This window comes from Pelodiscus sinensis, chromosome 33 (assembly GCF_049634645.1).
Source record: "Pelodiscus sinensis isolate JC-2024 chromosome 33, ASM4963464v1, whole genome shotgun sequence".
NCBI lineage: Eukaryota > Metazoa > Chordata > Testudines > Trionychidae > Pelodiscus > Pelodiscus sinensis.
In genome coordinates, this window is record NC_134743.1 from 5,360,663 (window position 1) to 5,382,840 (window position 22,178).

General features: G+C 44.8%; 1 protein-coding gene across 6 annotated transcripts in view; it reads left to right on the forward strand.

The window, feature by feature from the left end:
• LOC102452695 (butyrophilin-like protein 2) overlaps positions 1-22,178 on the forward strand; it is a 72,609-nt gene that overhangs the window by 36,914 nt on the left and 13,517 nt on the right. For 4 of the 6 annotated variants that reach the window (XM_075914335.1, XM_075914333.1, XM_075914336.1 and 1 more), the window contains exons 16-22: positions 364-390; positions 1,227-1,247; positions 7,881-7,901; positions 9,299-9,319; positions 19,443-19,463; positions 19,974-19,994; positions 21,297-21,317. In XM_075914335.1, coding sequence (XP_075770450.1) covers positions 364-390; positions 1,227-1,247; positions 7,881-7,901; positions 9,299-9,319; positions 19,443-19,463; positions 19,974-19,994; positions 21,297-21,317 — 153 coding nt within the window. The remainder of the gene's footprint in view (positions 1-363; positions 391-1,226; positions 1,248-7,880; positions 7,902-9,298; positions 9,320-19,442; positions 19,464-19,973; positions 19,995-21,296; positions 21,318-22,178) is intronic. The other 2 variants (XM_075914338.1, XM_075914337.1) reach the window with 2 other exon arrangements.

Below are 22,178 nucleotides of genomic sequence, written 5' to 3' on the forward strand. Positions count from 1 at the left end.
GGCAGCCTGGCAGCACTGGCCTACCCCAGCTCTCTCCCCATAGGCATTGGACCCTTCCCCCCACCTCTGGCCACTGGGGGTTTGGCCAGGCCAAGGCCAAAGCCACGGCAGGCCCAACTACTTTTCAATTATCTTCGAGTGTATGCAACTCTCCAGAAAAAAGATATTGCAGGAAAGAAAATGTAGATGTGAAAAGGATTGAATGAGTGAATTGTGAATGAATAGTGAATTATTAATATTAAAAAAAGTTTGTTATTAACTTTTTGGGGCAGGATTTTAGTTCAATATTTGGTGTATTAAAGACAAAAAGGAATGACACTGTTAACCAATATAAATTGCTTTGTGTTTCTTGTCTTTATTTAGGACACAAACAAGAGTTTCATGGAGCAGGTAAGATTTCCTTTCTGCTTCCATCAGCCAGGGTCAAAGCTCTATATCAGTGACTGCTTGTACTCTTGGAACTAGATGGGTGGTTACCAGTCACGTAAAATACTCTCTTATTCAGCTAGAATACTAAAAAAGTTGTTTTTCGGAGGTAGCACAGGCTGCATGTGCAACTGCATGGGATAGCCGCCTGGACCCTGTGGGTACATGTGCAGGTTGGGTGGTTCATCCCATCCTCACTGCTGCACCATACTATATTAGCTACTTCCATGGCTTCAAGTAAGTATATAACAACTGACAGAGCACATCCACATCTGAAAGTGAGGCTGGTTAGTCATCTGAAGAAGTGGATTGTAACCACAAAAGCTCATGATACCTTTTACATTTTTTTTGTTAGTCTGTAAGGTGCTGCAGTACCATTTGTTGTTTTTTAAGTTCTTTTAGTTCTTGTACTGATTGTAAAAGGTTGCCTCTGTGGGAGAATGTGAGTCTTTCATGGTGCTATACTCCATCAGCTCAATTAATCCTTGGGTCTCTGGAAATCTGGCCAGAATTTGATTAGAATATTTTGAAGTGTTACATTGCGCACACATGAGGACTAGGCAGCATTTTAAAATGGCAGGTAAACAATTATATAGTTCTGAGAACAGCAAAGACACCAGGATGTGATAAAGTACAAAAAATGGATAAATATTGCACTAAAATAGTTAGCTTACTGAATACATGCCATACTCAATATGGCTAAATTACACTGTTTGTGAAGGTAATAAATCAAGTACCCAACTGTTTTTTTCCCACATTCTAAACAAGAACACTCATTGATCATGTTCATTCATTTCCAGAGCAACTGCAGGGAGAAATTGGTGAGTTTGTGTGGATCTGTAGGTAGCATCACTCATTTTTATTTCCCAGAAGTATAGGATATATCCAGTATTTATAAATTCCAGTGCTGTTCCCAACATATTCCATTATACAATATCAGGTTCTGAACTCTCAATTCTGTGAAGAATCATTGTCTATGTAATCCCATTGAAATCAATGTACCAAATACACAATGTATTCAATCTGTTGCCCTGGAGTTGACAGCTCTTATTTAAATATACCTAAGTATGAACAGAGTAAAGAGTTACTTCTTGAATATGGAGTTCAGTTCAAGGCCTCTGCATTTATATTCAAAGTTTCACATAAAATCTCCCCTTCTTATATAAGAGATACTTCTCCCTTAGTGACTGAGAGCCCCCGTGACACTTACCTTCCACTTATGGGAGATGGACTCTGGCCATGGGACCCAAACCTGTGCAACCTCAGAGTGGTCCACCTCTCAGGCTCCACATGAAAACTTTAGTCTTAGATTCTGCATATATTGAAAAGTGTCTTAAAAGAGTCAATGAGCGGTGACTTCTGCTGTTAGAAAGTGGGAAGGCCGGGCATTTTATCAGGGAGGGAAGTTGGGGAGGGAGGATTTATTTAACTGCTGGCAGGTCAACATCTTTCTGCTTTTGCAGTCTCAAGAAAGTAAGTTTTGTAACCAGAACAGAGCAGCGTCTGGGAAGTTGCACAAAGCAGCCCTCAGAATGTACTAATCAACTCTATGGGATTTAATACACTACGCAATGGGTGAAGCCTTGATAGAGAAGAGCCTTGCATGGGAATCCCTTCTGGGAACTGAAAGGAATGTTCATTCCATGCTCCCTTGCTGAGTGGGGAGATCCCTTCACAGAGCAGAGCGTAGAGCGCCCAGGAATCCTGATAGAAAGAAAATCTCTGCTAGTAGCCAGACAGCATGTGCTGGTGTTCTGGGCCCATCTGCAATGAGATAGTCCTGTTCTCCCTCCCCCTGGAAGAAGGGCACTGAGGGTACTGTCCCCTTTCATGCCTAGAAACTCCAGAAGATGCAGTTTAACCCTTCTTGGTACAATCCTACAGGAGGACCCCATGCTCGTGCAGTTCAGCAGTCCACTCACCTTTCCTGACGTAGACTCATAGACTTTAAGGTCAGAAGGGACCCTTATGATCATCTAGTCTGACCCCCTGCACAATGCAGGCCACAGAATCTCACCCACCCCCTGCTAGAATTATCCTCTCACCTATATCTCAGATAATAAAGCCTTCAAATAATTGGAAGACCCCAATATGCAGAGAATCCTCCAGCTGTGATCTGTACCCCATGCTACAGAGGAAGGCGAAAAACCTCCAGGGTATTTGCCAATCTACCCTGGAGGAAAATTCCTTCCCGACCCCAAATATGGCAATCAGCTAAACCCTGAGCATGTGGGCAAGACTCACCATCCAGACACCCAGAAAGTTCTCTATAGTAACTCCTATCATCCCTCCATTGACCTATTTACCACTGATAATGAATGGTCAATTAGTTACCAAAATCATATTATCTCATCAAACCATCCCCTTCATAAACCCATCAGCTACATCTAGACTGGCATGATTTTCCGCAAATGCTTTTAACGGAAAAGTTTTTCTGTTAAAAGCATTTGCGGAAAAGAGCATCTAGATTGGCACGGATGCTTTTCTGCAAAAGCACTTTTTGTGGAAAAGCGTCTGTGCTGATCTAGACGCGGTTTTGAGCAAGAAAGCCCTGATCACCATTTTTGTCATCGGGGCTTTTTTGTGCAAAACAGTTTTTAGCTGTCTACACTGTCCCTCTTGTGCAAAAACATTTCCGAAAAAGGGCTTTTGCCCGAACGGGAATGTCAAAGCATTTGTGCAAGAAGCACTGATTTCAGACAGTAGAACATCACTGCTTTTGTGCAAAATCAAGCGGCCAGTGTAGACAGCTGGCAAGTTTTTGCACAAAAGCGCGTGCTTTTGCGGAAACACTTGCCAGTCTAGATGAAGCCATCTAGTTTAATCTTGAATCTAGATAGATTTTTGCCCCCACTACTTCCCTTGGTAGGCCGTTCCAGAACCTCACTCCTCTAATGGTTAGAAACCTTCGTCTAATCTCAAGTCTAAACTTCCTGGTAGACAACTTATATCCATTTGTTCTTGTGTCCACACTAGTATTAAGCTTAAATAATTCCTCTCCCTCCCTGGTATTTATCCCTCTAATATATTTAAAGAGAGCAATCATGTCCCCCCTCAGCCTTCATTTGGTTAAGGTAAAGAAGCCAATCTCCCTGAGTCTCCTTTCATAAGACAGGTTTTCTATTCATCAGATCATCCTAGTGGCCTTTCTTTGTACCTGTTCCAGTTTGAATTCATCCTTCTTAAACATGGGAGACCAGAACTGCACACAGAATTCCAAATGGGGTCTCACCAATGCCTTGTATAATGGCACTAACACCTCCTTATCCCTACTGGAAATACTTCGCCTAATACATCCCAAGACCGTATTAGCCTTTTTCATGGTCATGTCACAATGGCGACTCATAGTCATCCTATAATCAACAAGGACTCCGAGGTCCTTCTCCTCCTCCGTTACTTCCAACTGATGTGTCCCCAGCTTATAACTAAAATTCTTGTTATTAATCCCTAACTGCATAACCTTACACTTCTCACTATTAAATTTCATCCTATTGCTATCACTCCAATTTACAAGATCATCCAGATCTTCCTGTGTGATATCCCGATCCTTTTCTGAATTGGCAATACCTCCCAACTTTGTGTCATCTGCAAATTTTATCAGGACACTTCTACTTTTGGTGCCAAGGTCAGCAATAAAAAGATTAAATAAAATTGGCCCCAAAACTGATCCCTGAGGAACTCCGCTAGTAACCTTCCTCCAACCTGACAGTTCACTTTTCAGTATGACCCCTGTAGTCTCCCCTTTAACCAGTGGCTTATCCACCTCTCAACTTTCATATTAATCCCTATCTTTTCCAATTTAACCAATAATTCCCCAAGTAGTACTGTATCAAATGTTTTACTAAAATTGAGGTAGATTAGATCCACTGCATTTCCTTTATCTAAAAAAATCTGTTACTTTCTCAAAAAAGGAGATCAGGTTGGTTTGGCACGATCTACCTTTTGTTGTAATTTGTTCCAATTGCCATTAGCCTCAATATCTCTAACTGCTTTCTCCTTCAAATTTTTTTCCAAGATCTTGCATACTACAGATGTCAAACTAACAGGCCTATAGTTACCCGGGTTGCTTTTTTTCCCTTTCTTAAAAATAGGAACTATATTAGCAATTCTCCAGTCAAATGGTACAACCCCTGAGTTTAGAGATTTTTTGTTAATGGACTTGCAATTTCATGTGCCAGTTCCTTTAATATTCTTGGATGAATAATAACATGGGCGGAACACAGAAACTTGGAACCAGGCACAGTTCCTCTCAGAATCATCCTGCAATATATAGTAGAGCTGAAAGATTTCAGGACTATTGCTCAGTTCTCTTACCATTTAGCTACCATAATAGCTTTTCATCACCCTATCAACAATAAATCAGTTTTTGCTCACCCTACCACCAAATGATTTCTGAGAGGCATACAGAATACTTACCCGCCTTACAGGCATCCATCCCTGCCTGAAACCTGAACTTAGTCTTACGGGCCCTCACTATGAAGCCATTCGAACCTCTGGCAAAATGTTCCATGGTACATCTCTTCATCTTGTTCATAGCACTAACATTGCCCAAGAGGGTCAATGAAATCGGCACTCTCTTATCACCATATTTCATAAGGACAAAGTAGTACTACATTCTCACCCAAAGTTCCTCCCAAAGATTTCCTCACATTTTCACTGTAACAAGCCTATAAACTAACCTATGTTTTTCTCAAAACCTCACACAAGTGCCAGAGAGGCTGTATTACACATACTTGATGTGAGACGTGCAATTTCCTTTTACTTGGACAGAACCAAGCAATTTTGCAAAACAAATAGACTGTTTCCACCATGGAGAGATTGCTTAGCATGACCATCTCCACTCAAAGGATATCTCAGTGGATAGTGGATAGTGGAAGTCTAGCTTACACCACTAACAGACAGTCACATCTGTTCCAAATCAAGGCCCATTCAACTAGGGCTACCTCAGCTACCATGGCCTACATGTGTGGCATTCCCCTTGTGGACATTTGTAGGGAGGCTACGTGATCCTCTGCCTACACATTTGCAAGGCACTATGTCCTGGACAATCACCCCTATAGGGGTACTCTTTTTGGACACACTGTCCTCCATATGGTACAACATACCACTGAACTGAAGCACCTGCCTCCTTCACGGGTACGGCTCATAGTCACCTAAGGTGCAGTACCTACAAGGACACTTCTTGAAGAAGAAGATAAAGTTACTCACCTAGTTCAGTAATGGTTCTTTGAGATGGGTATCCCTGTGGGTGCTCCACTACCCACTCTTCCTCTCTCTGCTTTAGTGGGCCACGGTTTCATTCTGGGGCAGAGAAGAAACTGAAGGGACAATCATCTCGAAGAACCTCCATTACTGCACAAGGTGACTAACCCTTGAATCCTCCCTTGCAGCTGGGTGTCTCTTACATGCTGAAGTTAGCTACAGTCAAATTAACTCCCTCAATGACAGATATTTAAGCATTTCTCTCCCTCAAAAGAGGAGAATTTGGCTGACTAGTACTCAGTTACCCTTCCACTTGATGTCACAATGCAGTTTCTCTGGCTCTGAGATCCCTCCAGCTGGAAATGCTGGTGGGACCGGTTTGGACAATGTGGGGATAATGCATATTGCTACTGTTGCTGAGCCCAGGGATTGCACACACAAGGCAATAGAGCTCAGCCCTTAGCCTGTAGTCTTAGGGTACGTCTAGACTACAGGCTTTTGTAGATAGGTTTGTTGACAAATACTGTCAACAAAGCTTCTGTCGACAAAGAGCGTCTAGACTACGCTTTGTTGACATGAGAGTGTAGACACAAAGGACAGTGTAGATGCAATAATGCCTTCTGTTGCCAGAACTCTTTTGACAAAAGGCGTTATTCCTCATAGAATGAGGTTTACCGCCGTCAACAAAACTGCTGAGTTCTGTCGACGTTATGTCAACAGAACTCAACAGCAGTGTAGAAGCAAGTATAGTTTTGTCGACAAAAGTCCACTTTTGTCAACAAAATCCTAAAGTCTAGACACACTCTCAGGGTACGTTTAAACTACATGGCTCCGTCGACAGAGCCATGTAGATTTGTTTGTTTGGCAACAAACAAATCGCGGCTTCATTTAAATTTACATGGCTGCCACGCTGAGCCGACAAACAGCTGATCAGCTGTTTATCGGCTCAGTGCGCTAGTCTGGACACTCCACTGTCCACATGAAAGCCTTTTATCGACCTCCCCGGTAAACCTCATCCTATGAGGCATAACGGGGAGGTCGATAAAGGTCTTTCAGGTTGGCGCAGGAGCGTCCAGACTAGCACGCTGAGCCGACAAACAGCTGATCAGCTGTTTGTCGGCTCCGCGTGGCAGCCATGTAAATGTAAATGAAGCCACGATAATTTAAGTCGCGGTTTCATTTCCCTTTGCCAAACAAACAAATCTATATGGCTCCGTCGATGGAGCCATGTAGTTTAGACACACCCTCAGTGGTTAATCACCTTTCTGCCTGACCTTTTAACCATGAAAGTTTCTGACACTCTCACTGAATATTTGTTTTATATCAGAAACCCTACAGATTACTATACATAAGTCTGTGTCTCCTTTATCTTATGTGTAGTCTGGTGAACACATACTAATCTTGTACAGTGGAAAATGGGTGACTTTATAGTTAAACTTCCCTTCCCTTCATGATTCTAATTACCTTGCTTGAAATGGGCAGCTCTGAATATTTGATGGATAAGAGGATATTTTTGTTTTACATTCTGGCATTTTTAAGGGACTTCCCCAAGTGCTTTTTAAATTATCCTCCAGGAAATGTATCTCTCATAGTTACTGGGGCAAGTATATTCAGTTCTTATGTCCCCAGTGGCAAATGAAAGAAACAGATATAATGTAAAAAAACAGATATTGCAGGAAAAATATGTACATATGAAAAAACTGAACATTTCAAGTATATATGGAACATGATTCCCTAAATAAATAATATAACTTTTTATTCACTAATATCCACAATAAAAAATGGCAGTATTGTTCAGCCACCATGCCAAGAAAATCAGTAAGTCTCCACCTACTTTGTACTGGCTACAATCAAATGAATGAGGGAAATGTTACCTCTTTATGGATCACGTGCAGTCCCTTTGCCTCTTACACAGAACGAACCCAAGGAGGCATTGTTAAGTGTCTGTTCTATTACACAATTGTGTGAGGAAGTAAAATTGATCAACAGAGGAGTATAACATGTCACATTCACTTATTTTATTCATTAGATTTGTCATATTTCATATGTTGAAGTAATAATAGAATAATAGAATCTTGCTTTTCTTCCGAATTAACCAGTAAAATGAATAGCTGGTGAAAGCCGTTTGTCTTTCACTGCCTATGGCCAATATTTATGTTACTCAAGAAAGAGAGTATCTTATTCAACATCGTCAGTTTGTAAGTTAAGGAACAAACACTGAACTGTTTTCTTCTCCCTTTTTTCATTTGCAGAGGCACTCCAGAGAGAAAAAGGTGAGTGGGCCTACTTTCCTGAGTAGTCGAAGATCAAATTTGCTCCTCACTTCCCATAATTTTCAAGAGACCCAGTCTAACTACTGTAAGATGAGCAGATGGTCTAAGCCCTATACCTGGAAAAAGTGTGAATTCAGACTTAAACAACTGTTAATAGGAAGGACACTCTTAGACCTACAGTCATGGATTACGCATTAGGTGCATGCTCAATTCACAGGGCCCCCATTATAATATGGGAAATGGTGCTGGGAAAGAACTCTTGTGAGAGAGACTCTTGGCACCAAACTACACAGCAGTGTCAGGCACATTGGCCCCTGAATACTGCAAAAAACAGAAAAACATGTCTAGTTTGGTAAAGCAATGGCTAGATGACAAGGGTGCTTTTGCTTTGGTTTCTCAGTGCACTTTTATCAGAGAAATGTTCAACTGCTAGTTCCAGATTGCACCAAGTGGCACTCGATATGCATTAATCTCCTCTGTGGAATTTAATGCACTTTGCAGTGGGTGAAGCCTTGATAAAGCACCCCCTTGCAAGGGAATCCCTTCTGGGAATTGAAGGGAATGTTCATTCCATGCTCCTTTGCTGAGTGGGGAGCTCCCTTCACACAGCAGAGTGTAGAGCACCCTGGAATCCTGATAGAAACAAAATCTCTTCTAGAAGCCAGGCAGCATTTACTGGGCCTATTGGCAATGAGAGAGTCCTGTTCTCCCTGCCCCTGGCTGCAGGGCACTGAGGATGCTGTCCCCTTCCATGCCTAGAGACTCCAGGAGATGCAGTTAACTCCCTATGGTACTATGCTAGCAGAAGGTCCCCAGGATGGTGTAGTCTAGCAGCCCACTCAGCTTACGTGGCTGAACTTCTCCCACACTCTTTGTCTGTGATAGTAATGTGGAATTTCTGTCTAAGTAAAGTCATAGGCACTTGGTTCTTGCAGCTTTGCATTCAACAGAAAAGAAAATATACATGTGAAAAACATTGAACATTGTGAGTGCAAATGAAAGATAATTCATTAAATTATCACGACTCTTTCAAGCACTGACACCCATTTCAAATTTGTGCCCTATTGACTTCTTGTCCATTTAATCATGAGTAGGAAGGTGCCCACGAAAGCTCATGATACCATCTACATCTTTTGTTAGTCTATATTGGTTGTTTTTTAAGTTTATTGATAAATATGTTTGGGACCTAATCTTTCATCTAGTCTTCTGTGTAGAGAAATGGTTGTGACTATCCTCATAGAATGACTTGTGGTAAAGCCTCTTTCCTGCTCACCAATATGGTACATATTTGTGCTAGTCTAGGGATAAAGCTTGTTGTTCTCACTCTACAGCTTGCTAATACATAGATACACATTAATTATTTTTCTCCTTCTCTTTTCTCCATGATTATTCTCTAGAGCAACTCCAAGAGCAAATTGGTGAGTTTTCTGAATTACTCCCCAGCCATGGGCTCTGATGATGCCACGTGCAGCTAGAAAGTTGTATTTTCACTTGTGTGGCTGGGGGATCTCTTGTGCCACTGCATCCCTTGTACATCACAGTGCATTACAGAGCTGAGAAATTGCCAACTTCCTGAAATCAGTGCGGAAAGGAGATATTCCAGGCTCACTACAGAGCCCCTGAGAATGGCCAAAATCAACAGAAAATCAGGATTCCATTCTGCTCTGTCATGGCTCCTTCCCCACTCTGGCATGATAAATGCAGAAGTGGGGGCCAGCAAGTGTACCCCAAAGCCTTATCTACCAGGCTTTGGTATAAAACTTCCCCCAAGATCTTAAAAACCTAGATCTTGGGAATAAAACTTCCGCTGCCACCACCCAAATGTTGCTAAAGAAACCAGGGGAAAGATCATTTGGGAAATCTTCCCCCTAAAACAAAAATCAGGGCACACCATTAACCACTGCCAGGTTAATAAAAGAAAAGAAAGAACTTTTATTATTACAACAATATTCTGGTTGCAAGTATAATGACTAGAGAGAAAGGTAACAAAATATACTCATGGAGAAACTCCATGGGCCTAGAACTTAGTTACAAAGAAAAGCCAAAACATCTTTTAAGCAGTGCCAGATCTCAGATCCCATACCCAATCCATAACACAATAAAACCTAACGAAACTACCTAAACTTTACCCTACTTACAGAAAATGAAGAATGATGTCTTGGAGAGAGAGAGAGACATGCTTGTCCCTCTCTGTAGCTGCAGAGAACTCTCTGAGAGACAAAAAGGAGAAAAGAAAAAAACCCAAATTCCTTTGTCCCAGTTTGAAAAGTCCCACCTACATTCCTATTGGTCACTCCACCTGGCTAGGTGTAGTTAACCCCTTAATCCCCAGGCAGCTGGCTAACCCTCATAATCATGACATGCCCACCAAATCACAGATGGTGCTGGACAGCCTCTGGCCACACTGGCTGTGATTTCTTCCTGTAGGTCTAAGATAAAACATAGTAAATACATTATGCACACTTGACTAAACGCTTGAAGACATAAAAAGTAAGCAAAGGCTTCCATATCCATAGAGTACCATCACAGCTATACAGAGAATATTAAGTAGTTGAGTCCAGAAATGCCTCATTAACCAATCAAACTCTCAGTCTCAAAATCAAATTTAGAATAGCGTGGGGTCTTGATCTAAAGTTCAATTGACCAGGTTCTGTGTCTCTTGCGAAATACATCACTATCATACACCAGGCCAGGTCTTGGCACCACTGAGAGTGTCAGCTCAGGGCGAATTGCTTAAAACCAGGGCTATTTACCGCCCTCAACTGGGGTCCTTTCCCAGGCACCCCTCAAATTACACCGAGCACAAAACCAGGGCTATTTACCGCCCTCAACTGGGGTCCTTTCCCAGGCACCCCTCAAATTACACCGAGCACTTCAGCTGCCTCCCCGGTAAGCCGGAAGCCTCACCAGCAAAACCCCTTAGACACTTCAGCTTCCCGGTGCCATCACCAGACTTAGGCCTCCATACACAGGTGAGAGGTTACCAAAACCCACTCACCAACTCCAAACAGATCCTCCTGGTCCAAAGGACTCAGCCACAGTACCAAGCCAATTTTCACTTTAGATTTTACCCACAAGATCACGCTGGGCCAATCCTTTAGAATCTAAACTCTAAAGATACATTACTGAAAGGAAGAAAATGTCGAGAGTAAGATTGTTAATGAGAACCTTCATATATAAACATCACACCTGTACACATGTCTCATACATAGAATCAACAGTGAACAAGCTTTCATTAGACACCTTACATGGGTCCCTTTGCACAAAAATGTTGCCGTGCCTCAGTTTCCCTTCCCATACAGCATATCAATTTTGGAATGTCCCTTCTCAGGTGAGAAGCTTCAACCCTAATTACAAGTATTAACAGTGAAATACCAGGGTCCCAAAGCTTTTGAACATCCAGTGTGTCCTTGGGTACATCTTGTAACAGTTTCCAGGGTTTTGGTACAAAATCATGCACAGTGGACATCGTTACCATTCTTAGTAACAGCAGTACTGTGGTTATGCAAGTTAACATAAGCAGTAGGAACAAATCCACCCCAAGTGTACATTGACAATTCTGGTTTTTTACATTTAAAAAGTTGCAACCTTCCTGGGCAAACACAAGTCTTTTCCCTCCCCCATGCCCTGTGGGTTTAGGCTGTGAACTCCCTCCCACACAGACATAGGCCTGGCTGGGTGTGGCTCCCCTGCTCACAATGGCTATGGAATTCCTTTGCTCCTCACAGGATCTTTCTATCCCCAAGTCACTTTTACCCCCCTCAGGCACAGCAACCTGCTGGCCAGCCTCACCATAAGGATCCTCTTCCTTATGGCTTTCTGCAAGCAAAAGCTCATCTTCCCCTGGCTCTACAGCAGCATCACCCTGCTGAACCACCACCAACTCCTCCTGTGATCCCTCTATCCCCTGAACAGGCAGGTCTTCACACAACCCCCCTTCAGGAAAACACACAGACTCCTCTGGGGAAAGATCAGAGACCTCCCTCTCCTCCTTCTGGGCTTCAGCTGCCCCCAGAGCTAAATCTGGGCCTACAGCACTCTCCTCAGCCAATCCAGGCTGACAGGCACCTCCTGTAGACAAAGAACTGGGAAGAAACCCTTCCCCCACATGCATACCCCCCCTCCTCAGCAGCCAAACTGCCAGGCTCCACACACAGAGGCTGCTCACACTGAACACCCTCCAGAATTTGATCTTTTTCCCCAACTAAACTTTCACTCTGGCCAGCCACCCCAGACTGCACCAGAGGGACACTTTCCTGAAATAGGGCAGGGAGAGCCCAAAAATCTGACCAAAAATCTGACACTAGCCTCTCCTCTGAGGCTCCAGGCAGATATGTAGAGGCCTCACTCACAGACACACAACTATCTCCCTCAGGCAAACATTGAGGAAAACTTTTACCTGGTTCCCCATAGGCCTGACTAGCCACAGACAACTTCCCAGATTCACACTCACCCCCTCCCCAAACCTCATGCATGTTCTGGGGCTGGGTTAAGGTATCCGCCTGATTATACATACTATTCATGCCATAATCACACCCCATCCCCACATGGTTCTCCACTGAACCCCCCTGAGGATACAGTCTCTGTTGTTCTTCCACTCCCTGGACCTGGAGTTTCCTGGGATATTGAACAGGGACTGGAACATTCATGGGAGCAGGATGGTCAGTTGATGGGGCCTTCGCTTTAGCAATCCTCTCCTGTGTTTCCACTTCGATTCGCCTGGTCTCGGCCTTTATTTCCGCTAGTCTTGCCTGTGCTGCTGCTAGCCTCGCCTGTGCTGCTGCTAGCCTCTCCAGATGTTCTTGCTGGGCACACTTCTCCTCGGCCTCTCGTTGTGCACGCCTGTCCTCGGCCTCTCGTTGTGCACGCCTGTCTTCGGCCTCTCGTGCACGCCTGTCTTCGGCCTCTCGTTGTGCACGCCTGTCTTCGGCCTCTCGTGCACGCCTGTCTTCGGCCTCTCGTTGTGCACGCCTGTCTTCGGCCTCTCGTGCACGCCTGTCCTCCAGCTGTAGGAAAAACTCCATCTCCTTGTCAGTTAGAGGCCTGCCGATCTTACAGGCAACTTCCCATGTAGAAGGCATTGATGAGGGGGGAGAAGCACTGCTATACATTGCTCCTGCCCTCCCCTTGGGGAATGAATCTGTCCTAGAGTTGGACATCCTGTCTTAACTAGCCTAGCTATCCAGTTGTCCCGAAAGCTAGAAAAAAACAAACTGTTTGGGTAGGTCTGTGTCTGGCTTAAGGTCTGCTCCTTCCTGAGGCAGCCCAGCAACAAAAGAAAAAACAAAAGGAAAAACTGCAAAGCTTGCAACTCAAAAGAAACTTGTGCCCTTTTAAAAATCCTGGGTTCTCAAAATAATGCCACCGCTATGCCGCCATGTCATGGCTCCTTCCCCACTCTGGCATGATAAATGCAGAAGTGGGGGCCAGCAAGTGTACCCCAAAGCCTTATCTACCAGGCTTTGGTATAAAACTTCCCCCAAGATCTTAAAAACCTAGATCTTGGGAATAAAACTTCCGCTGCCACCACCCAAATGTTGCTAAAGAAACCAGGGGAAAGATCATTTGGGAAATCTTCCCCCTAAAACAAAAATCAGGGCACACCATTAACCACTGCCAGGTTAATAAAAGAAAAGAAAGAACTTTTATTATTACAACAATATTCTGGTTGCAAGTATAATGACTAGAGAGAAAGGTAACAAAATATACTCATGGAGAAACTCCATGGGCCTAGAACTTAGTTACAAAGAAAAGCCAAAACATCTTTTAAGCAGTGCCAGATCTCAGATCCCATACCCAATCCATAACACAATAAAACCTAACGAAACTACCTAAACTTTACCCTACTTACAGAAAATGAAGAATGATGTCTTGGAGAGAGAGAGAGACATGCTTGTCCCTCTCTGTAGCTGCAGAGAACTCTCTGAGAGACAAAAAGGAGAAAAGAAAAAAACCCAAATTCCTTTGTCCCAGTTTGAAAAGTCCCACCTACATTCCTATTGGTCACTCCACCTGGCTAGGTGTAGTTAACCCCTTAATCCCCAGGCAGCTGGCTAACCCTCATAATCATGACATGCTCTGACTAGCCATCAGCAGAAGTTTGACCTAGAAGCGGTGGGTACATATGCAGGGAGACTAGCCCATCCGGTCCTCCCTGCTTTCCATGCAACTTCAGCCATATGTCTAGCTTCAAGTATGGATGCAGAGTAAATCAAGGAACAGTTAATTAGTGAAAAATGTTTTGTATTCCTTGTCCTCATTTAAAAAAGAGAGAAGAGTTCTTCTTTGAGGGCTTGATGGTCAGGTGTTCCAATCAGGTGTACATGTGTCATAAGCACAAGTGTTGGAAGTTTTTCCTCTAGCAGCTCCGATCAGGGTCAAGCATGAAGCCCCTTGGCATGGTGCCACTGTCTGATGCTAAATATCACTGCTACCCTGATCCCTCCCTCAGTTCCTTCATACCATCTGTGGTGCATTGGAAGGGTCTCCTTCTCTTGTGTTTAACTCTCACTCCTGAGCGAAACTTTTTGATGAACTGCTTGTTAATAAATCATTTTCAGCCATAAAATTAATCTCTATTGACCTGCAATACTTAGTAGCTAGGAGTGGACAGGCTCACCCACTTATAGTACCCCTCCATGGCACCAGGGCATGCCAAAAGCCCAAGGCTTAATCTCTTGCATCATCTGCAAGAAGTTTTTGCCAAACTGTGATCCTCATGACACGTACCTGAGGTGTTTGTGTTAAGAGCATCAGTCTGACAGCTGTAAGATGTGCAGAGCATGAATTCACACTAAAACAGCTCTTAATGGAAGCCAGTTTTTACCTTTAGCTACAGACTGTCAGGCACTGGGTGCATGCTCAATTTGCATCCTCCATTTTGGTATGGGAAATAGTTCTGGGAAAGAACTCTTGTATGAGAGACTCTGGGCAGCAAACCATATGGCATTGGCAGGCACATTGGCCCCTCAACATCACTCCTGGTAGAACAAAGACATGTGTATATTTATATCAGCTTTCTACCACTAGAACCTTTTAATCCCATCTTCCAGAGGAGTGTTTCTTACACACTGAAGTTAGCTATGGACAAACTAAATCCCTCTATGACAAATATTTAGGCATTTTTCTCCTGCAGAAGAGGAACATTTGGCTCACAATCACACTGTTATCCTTCAGCTGGAAATCACAATGCAATTTCACTGGTCCTAAGATCCCTACAGCTGGAAATACTGGAGGGACTGTTTTGGGCAACATGGGGATAATACATATTTCTCCTTTTGCTGACCCCACAGATAGCACACACAATGAAATACAGGTCAGAGTTTAGACTATCGCCTTAATGGTTAATCACCTTTCTGCCTGACCCTGTGACTATGAAAGTTTTTGTTCTTCGTCGAGTAGTGTCCCCGAGGGTGCTCCACTCGAGGTGCTGGGTCTGTCCCGGCGCCGCAAAACGGAGAAACTTCCCCAGCAGTAGCCCTGCCAGCCCATGCGTGCGCTCCTGTTGCCTCATGCCGTTCGCGCCTTTACAGCTGAGCGCGGGCCAGCTCATCAGTTTCCTTCAACCTTCCGCGACCGCAGATGGACCTAGGAGAAAAGGGAGTTTCATTTAGAAATCTGTTTGCCATTTGGCAGTTTATAGTTAAGATAGTGTTAATAGTTCTTAGTAGTTTTTACTTAGATAGTTAGTTAGTCAGTCTCAAGTTCCTTGTTTCGTCCTAGTTTATTTTTTTGTAGTAGCCCTTAAAAAAAAAAAGAAAGAAAGAGAGAGAGAGAGAGAGAGAAAAGGAAAGACAAAATGCCTGGGTTCAAGAAATGTTCCCAGTGCCAGGAGGCGATGCCTGACTCAGATGGGCATTCACGCTGCGTTAAGTGCCTAGGGGACGGGCACATCCCTATGAAGTGCCCTCACTGCATGAAACTGACAGCCTGCGCTCAGCGCGATAGGGAAATGAGGCTGAGGGTGATTTTATTCAATAAAGCCCTCAAGTCCGATGCGACCACGTCTTCTCCCACTGTCTCGGGAGTTCACTTGTCCCGTTCACCTGAGAAGGAGCTCCACAATGCTGAGCCACAGCCCAGGGACGTACAGGACAGACCGGGTACCTCTTAGAGTTTGCCGAGGCACCCAACAGAGAAGCCGGGCAAGAGCCGCAGTGCCTCAGCTCCGACCTTGGTCGGATCAAAAGACCCGATGCGGGCTCCCTGTAAGGGACCGCAGGCAGACTCGGCACCGGCAAAGGCTCCAACGGTCGGGCCACAAGAAGCAATGACGGCCCCGGCACCGGCTGATACTGCGCATGCGCGGCCAATGACAGTCCTGCTGGCACCCATGCCCACAGTGCCAGCTGATGAGATCTTGCTCCCTGCGGTGCCGCAAGCAACAGCACCGACTCAAGCACCACAGGCAGCCAACGGCACCACGCAGCACTCTGCACTGCAGCCTCCCCCGGCACCGGCACAGCTATTAACTCCCGCGGCACCGCTGATTCAACTCCAGGACAGCCATGCAACCGGGACTACACCACTTCGAACGGCACTGTCTTCTCCTGAAGATTGTTTGGTGCTGAATGAGGTGCCCTTCAAGTCAAGGCGCATTCGGACCTCTTCATTCACACCTGAAAGATCACGGTTCTCTCCGGGACCTTGGTCACCAGCTTCACTCTGCTCTGAAAACCATCGTGCTTCTTATTATGTCTCCCCTAGAGACCGATATCATAGATCACCGCAGCGATCACCATCGTACCATCACTATCGCTACCACGATCAACGACGCTATTCCTATTATTCTCATTCACCATCTCGTTTTTCCGACAGATCTATATCACCGAGGTCTTCGGGACGTTCGAGATACTCACGTCGATGCGAGGCATCTAGAGCCTACACTCCTAGACGCTCCCCGACTCATGGTCGGAGATGTGACCGTCACTATGATGACCGTCGGTGTCCTCATACCACGCGATATCCACGATCACGATCTCCGCAAACCACACGCCCAGCGTCTCCACTTCCTGTGCCTTCGCCGGCGATTCCATCCGTGCCTGTGGAGGGCGTGATGCCAGTTACTAGTCAGGACGCGTATGAAAACAACTACACTCTGAATAGGGAACCACGGACCCCTGAGTCTCCGGCCAACCAGTCATCTCCGGACGATGCTGTCTTTCCTGGTGAACTATCTCCCATGGAAGATCACAAACAGTTTCAGGAGCTCTTTTCCAGAGTGGCACAATCTCAGGGTATCCAAATTACGGACGTACAGCAAAAGCAACATCCCTTGCTGAAGAACTTGCAGTCCTCACAAAAATCAAAACTGGCTCTGCCCTTCGATGAGGCTATCCCGGAAATCGCAAATGATGTATGGTAGACCCCCGCCGCTTCTTTACCGACTAACAAGAGGGCGGACAAGAAATACTTTATAAACCAAAAAGGGATGGATTTTTTGTTTACGCATCCCCAGTCCAATTCCCTTGTTATGGACGCTGCCCAGCAAAGATCAAAGATGGCCCAAAATAAAAATACGGCAAGTGATAAAGAGGCTAAACGCCTGGACATTTTAGGTAGAAAAGTGTATTCTTCTGCCACTTCAGTTCTCCGGCTGTGCAATTATGTGGCCCCCCTTACCAATCACGACTTTGATAACTACTCCAAATTAGTCCCTCTTCTAGAGCACCTACCAGACTCAAAGTGCAAGATCTTGAGGGTGGTAATACAAGAGGGCTACACAACGGCCAGAACAGCGCTTCAGATCGCCCTAGACACGGCTGATGCAGCAGCTAGAGTCACGGCTATTGCGGTGGTTATGTGTCGCGGGTCGTGGCTGCACCAAGCAGCTGCCCCGAGGGAGTTATTAAACAAAGTGGAAGACTTACCTTTCGATCGTCAGTCTCTTTTCTCCCAGTCCACTGATCAGGTGTTCCACTCGGGCAAGGACTCCCGTACGACTCTTAGAACGCTTGGCATGTATACGCCTCCGTATAAACGTAAGAGGTACACGCCCTATAACAAACAGAGACCCTTCTCTTATGCAACATTCCGCCCCCCATATGAACAACAGAGACCAAGGCAAGAACAGCAAAAATGAAGACAACAACCTGGCAAGACTTCCGGTCAGCAGCAGGGCCGGCAACAAGTTTGATGGGTCAGTCGAGGGACTGCGTGCAACTCCTATGTCGGGAGCATCACACAATCAGGTAGCCTTATTCCATCATTGGCTGAGGCCTTATCAACATCTCTGGTCTCTGATATCCACCGATCGATGGGTCAATGACATAGTTGTTTCAGGATATGCCATCCCTTTCAACTCCATCCCCCCCACTTCCCGCCCTCCCTGTACCTTTTCAGTGACCCCTCTCACGAGACTCTTCTACAGCAAGAGGTGTCCCGACTACTTACTATAGGAGCCGTGGAGAGGGTACCCATTCAATTTTGGGGGATAGGTTTCTATTCCAGGTACTTCCTCACCCAGAAGAAATCAGGGGGTTGGAGACTTATCCTGGACCTGCGTCGACTCAACCGCTACCTGAGAAAACAAAAATTCAAAATGGTCATGTTAGCTTCTATCATCCCGGCTCTCCACAAAGGGGATTGGTTTGCGTCCCTCGACTTACAGGACACCTATTTCCACATAGCGATTCACCCGGCCCACAGGCGATTCCTTCGTTTCGTAGTGGGCGCAGAACATTACCAATACCGAGTGTTACCTTTCGGTCTGTCAGCAGCACCATGGGTGTTTTCCAAAACCCTGGCGGTGGTAGCTGCTTACCTCCGATGCCTCAATATCACGATTTTCCCATACCTCGACGATTGCCTATTAAAGGCCCCGGCTCGCGAAGAGGCTACGTGGGCAGTGACCACCACCACAGCCATATTCGAGGAGTAACGGTAGTTCGAACTAGGAAGCCTAGTTCGAACTACCTAGTTCATGTCGCGTGTAGCCGCGCAGCATGGGGTTCGAACGAGCGGGGATTTAAAAATGGAGGCGCCCCGCTTATGCAAATGAAGCCCGGGAAATTCAAATCTCGGGCGTCATTTGCAATTGCGGTATGCCTACATTACCCCGCTAGTTCGAACTAGCGCGGTAGTGTAGACATACCCTAGGTGATGTAATTCTCAAGCAAACAGGTATCACAGTAAAGGAAATGTACAAATCAAAAGTGAATATAGAAATTGTAAGTGAATATAGAACACAATTCATTCAATATGTAATAGCACAGCACTTTTAATGACTGACACTCTTTTTACCAGAGTAAAATTTGTGCCCTATTGACTTCTTTTCCATTTAATCATGACCAGGAAGCTTCTGGCCAACATTGTTAAATATGTTTGGGAACTGATCTCTCATCCAATCTTCTGTGTAGGGGAATGGGTAATCGGCTAGCCTTATAAAATGACTAGCTGCAAACACACTTTCTGGCTCCTCAGTTGGTAAATATTTCTGCTAGTCTAGGGATAAAGGGTGCTGTTCTCACTCTACAGCTTGCGAACACATGGATACAAATTAATTATTTTTCTCCTTCCCTTTTCTCCATGATACTTTTCCAGAGCAACTCCAAGAGCAAAATGGTGAGTTTTCGAAATTACTCCCCAGTCATGTGCTCTGATGATCCTATGTACAGCTAGAAGGTTATATCTATACTAGTGAGACTGGGGTATCTTTTGTACAGCAGTATCCCATGTGCATGACAGTGCATTACAGAGCTAACTTTATGCAAATCTGTGTGGAGAGGAGATATTGCAGGGCTGCTATTGAAAAGAAGGGAGGGACCATATTAGGAGAGTGAGATTTATGCCCCCATTCACTTTTCCATTTAATCATGACCATGAAAGTTATTACTAAATTTGTTAAATGTGTTTGGGAATTAATCTCTCTATTAGTGTTCTGTAGAGAACAATGGGAATGTGACCAACTCCTTAGAATGATTAGCTGGCAAAGGCTCTATCCTTCTCAAGAGCCAGTAGTCCACACGAATATTTTAATCAAGGGCAAAAGGTTCCCAGTCTCACTCTACAGCTTGCTAAAACACAGACATTCATTATTTTTCTCTTTCTCTTTTCTCTGTAATTCATTCCCAGACCAACTCGAAGAAAAAATGGGTGAGTTTTCTGACTTACTCACGGGCTCTGCTAGTCCTACATATATCTAGAGTGTTACATGCCAACGTCCATAGGGGGATGACAGACTTTCCCAATAGACTATCCATGGGGGGAGGGATGGAGGCAGAATAGACTTTCCCAATAGACTCTTGCCAGGTCCCCTTTGGCTGCAAGCTCCATTTGCAGTATTCCTATTTTGGTGTTGCAAATGGCGGTGAGATAGAACTCATGTGCAAAAGACTCTCAGCACAGAAGCCCTACAGCACTGGCAGGCACACTGGCCCCTCGACATCACTGGTACTACAGAAACTCCAAGAAGGGTGTTCCCAGCTAAGCTCCGCATACACTGCCATGTTTCCTGAATTCCACTTCTGCTGTGCCTGGTCCTATGTTACCTCAGAGCACTGGGTACCCTGCATGGTAGGAGGGGGATACTCTCTTCTCTTCTCATAAAGGAGATGCAAGTGAGGGGCAGTGAGGAGGTCCCTCAGGAGTAAAGAGGCAAGGGGTTCTACCCCCAGTCCATCTGCAGGGCCTCAACCAATACACAAGGAGTTCAAAATGAGAGGGACATACATTAATATCACCTTTCTACCATTGGAACCTTTTGATCTCCTCTTTCAACGTTTACATAGCCTAGTGAGCTACAGTTAAACGTAACCCCCCAGCGCTAGGTATTTAGGCATTTCTAACCCTCAGAATAGGAGGATTTTTCTGTCTAGCATGCTCTAACTGTTCATCGGGATGTCACAATGCACTTTTGCTGTTCCTGGAATCCCTGCAGCTAGAAATATTGGAGGGACCGGTTTGGACAATGGGGGGATAATGCATCTTGTTACTGTTGCTGACCCCGTGGTTTGCCCACACAAGGCAGTACAGCTCAGCCCTTAGCCTGTAGTCTCAATGGATAATCACCTTTCTGCCTAATCCTTTAACCAGGGAAGTTTCCGTCACTCTCACTGAATATTTGTTTTGTTTCCGAAAACCTACTGATGGCTATACAACGTCTTTGTCTTTTTTTTCTCTTCTGTGTAGTGTGTGAATACACACTTCTTTTCCTGACTTGTTATTGTCATGCTTAATGTAATGAAGCAAGATAGAAACTTGTTTTCCTACTATCTAGGAAGATGTCCATAGAATTAAGCAGTAAAATGTATAGCAATTGACGGCTCTTTCCCTTTCCCTGCCCATGACAATGTTTATGTCATTCAAGAAAGCCAGGATCTCATTCAGTATGTTCAAATGTAAGTCAAGGAACAAACACTGAACTGTTTTCTTCTCCTCCCCATTTGTCCTTTGCAGAGGAACTCCAGAGAGAAAAGGGTGAGTTGGCCTACATTCTTGGATAGTGACACAGCAAATGTCAGATCTCTTCCTCTCCTCCAACAGTTTCTAAGAGATCCGTTTGCAGCAGAGATGCCCCCATTGCACTGCCCATAGTCTGGAAAGGGGCGATTCTCTAGGTGACTCTGGAATTGTGCTATGTCAGGGAGGTGAAATCTCTCAGCAGCTTACACAGGAAGTCAGAGGGGGAGAGGTGCAAGAAGGGCATGGAAGGGAAAATACTCCCATGTTCCAGGAACTCAACGTGTCTGCTTAATGAAAAGGTTCTGGGGTAGGAGGAAGGACAGAGCTGACACTGTTGTGGTACTGTAATAAGAGAGCCCTTGCAGACGCTCCACCTCCTACCTCAGGGACGGAGGCAGAATAGACTTTCCCAATAGACTTCCATAAAAATGGGAAACCACGTGTAGTGCAGGGCTTCCAGGGGGGGCTCTGCAGCCATCACCGTGCAAGGGAAGTAACGATAGACATACTAGAACATTTACTAGAGCAGGGAAATAGAACCAAGTTCTTCTGGGTTTTCCCCCACTCAACAGATTTTTAGATCAACACCAGAGATGAGATTTGGCATGGCAATTTGTGTAATTTTTTTCAAAAGGGGAAAGGAGACAATAGTTCCATTCAGTGATGTCAAAGCAGAATAGGGGTTTCAGGGGAAAAAAATAGTACTGAATTCAAGATTTGACCCTTCATTCAGTGGAGTAGACTGAATTGGCCACATTTCCGGTGGTTCCGAATTTGATCCTGACCTACTGGGATCAAATCTGATAACAATGAAGGGCATATTTTGAGACGTGTTACTTCTTGAAGCCGTATTCAAGGAAGAGAAGGGTCATTTTA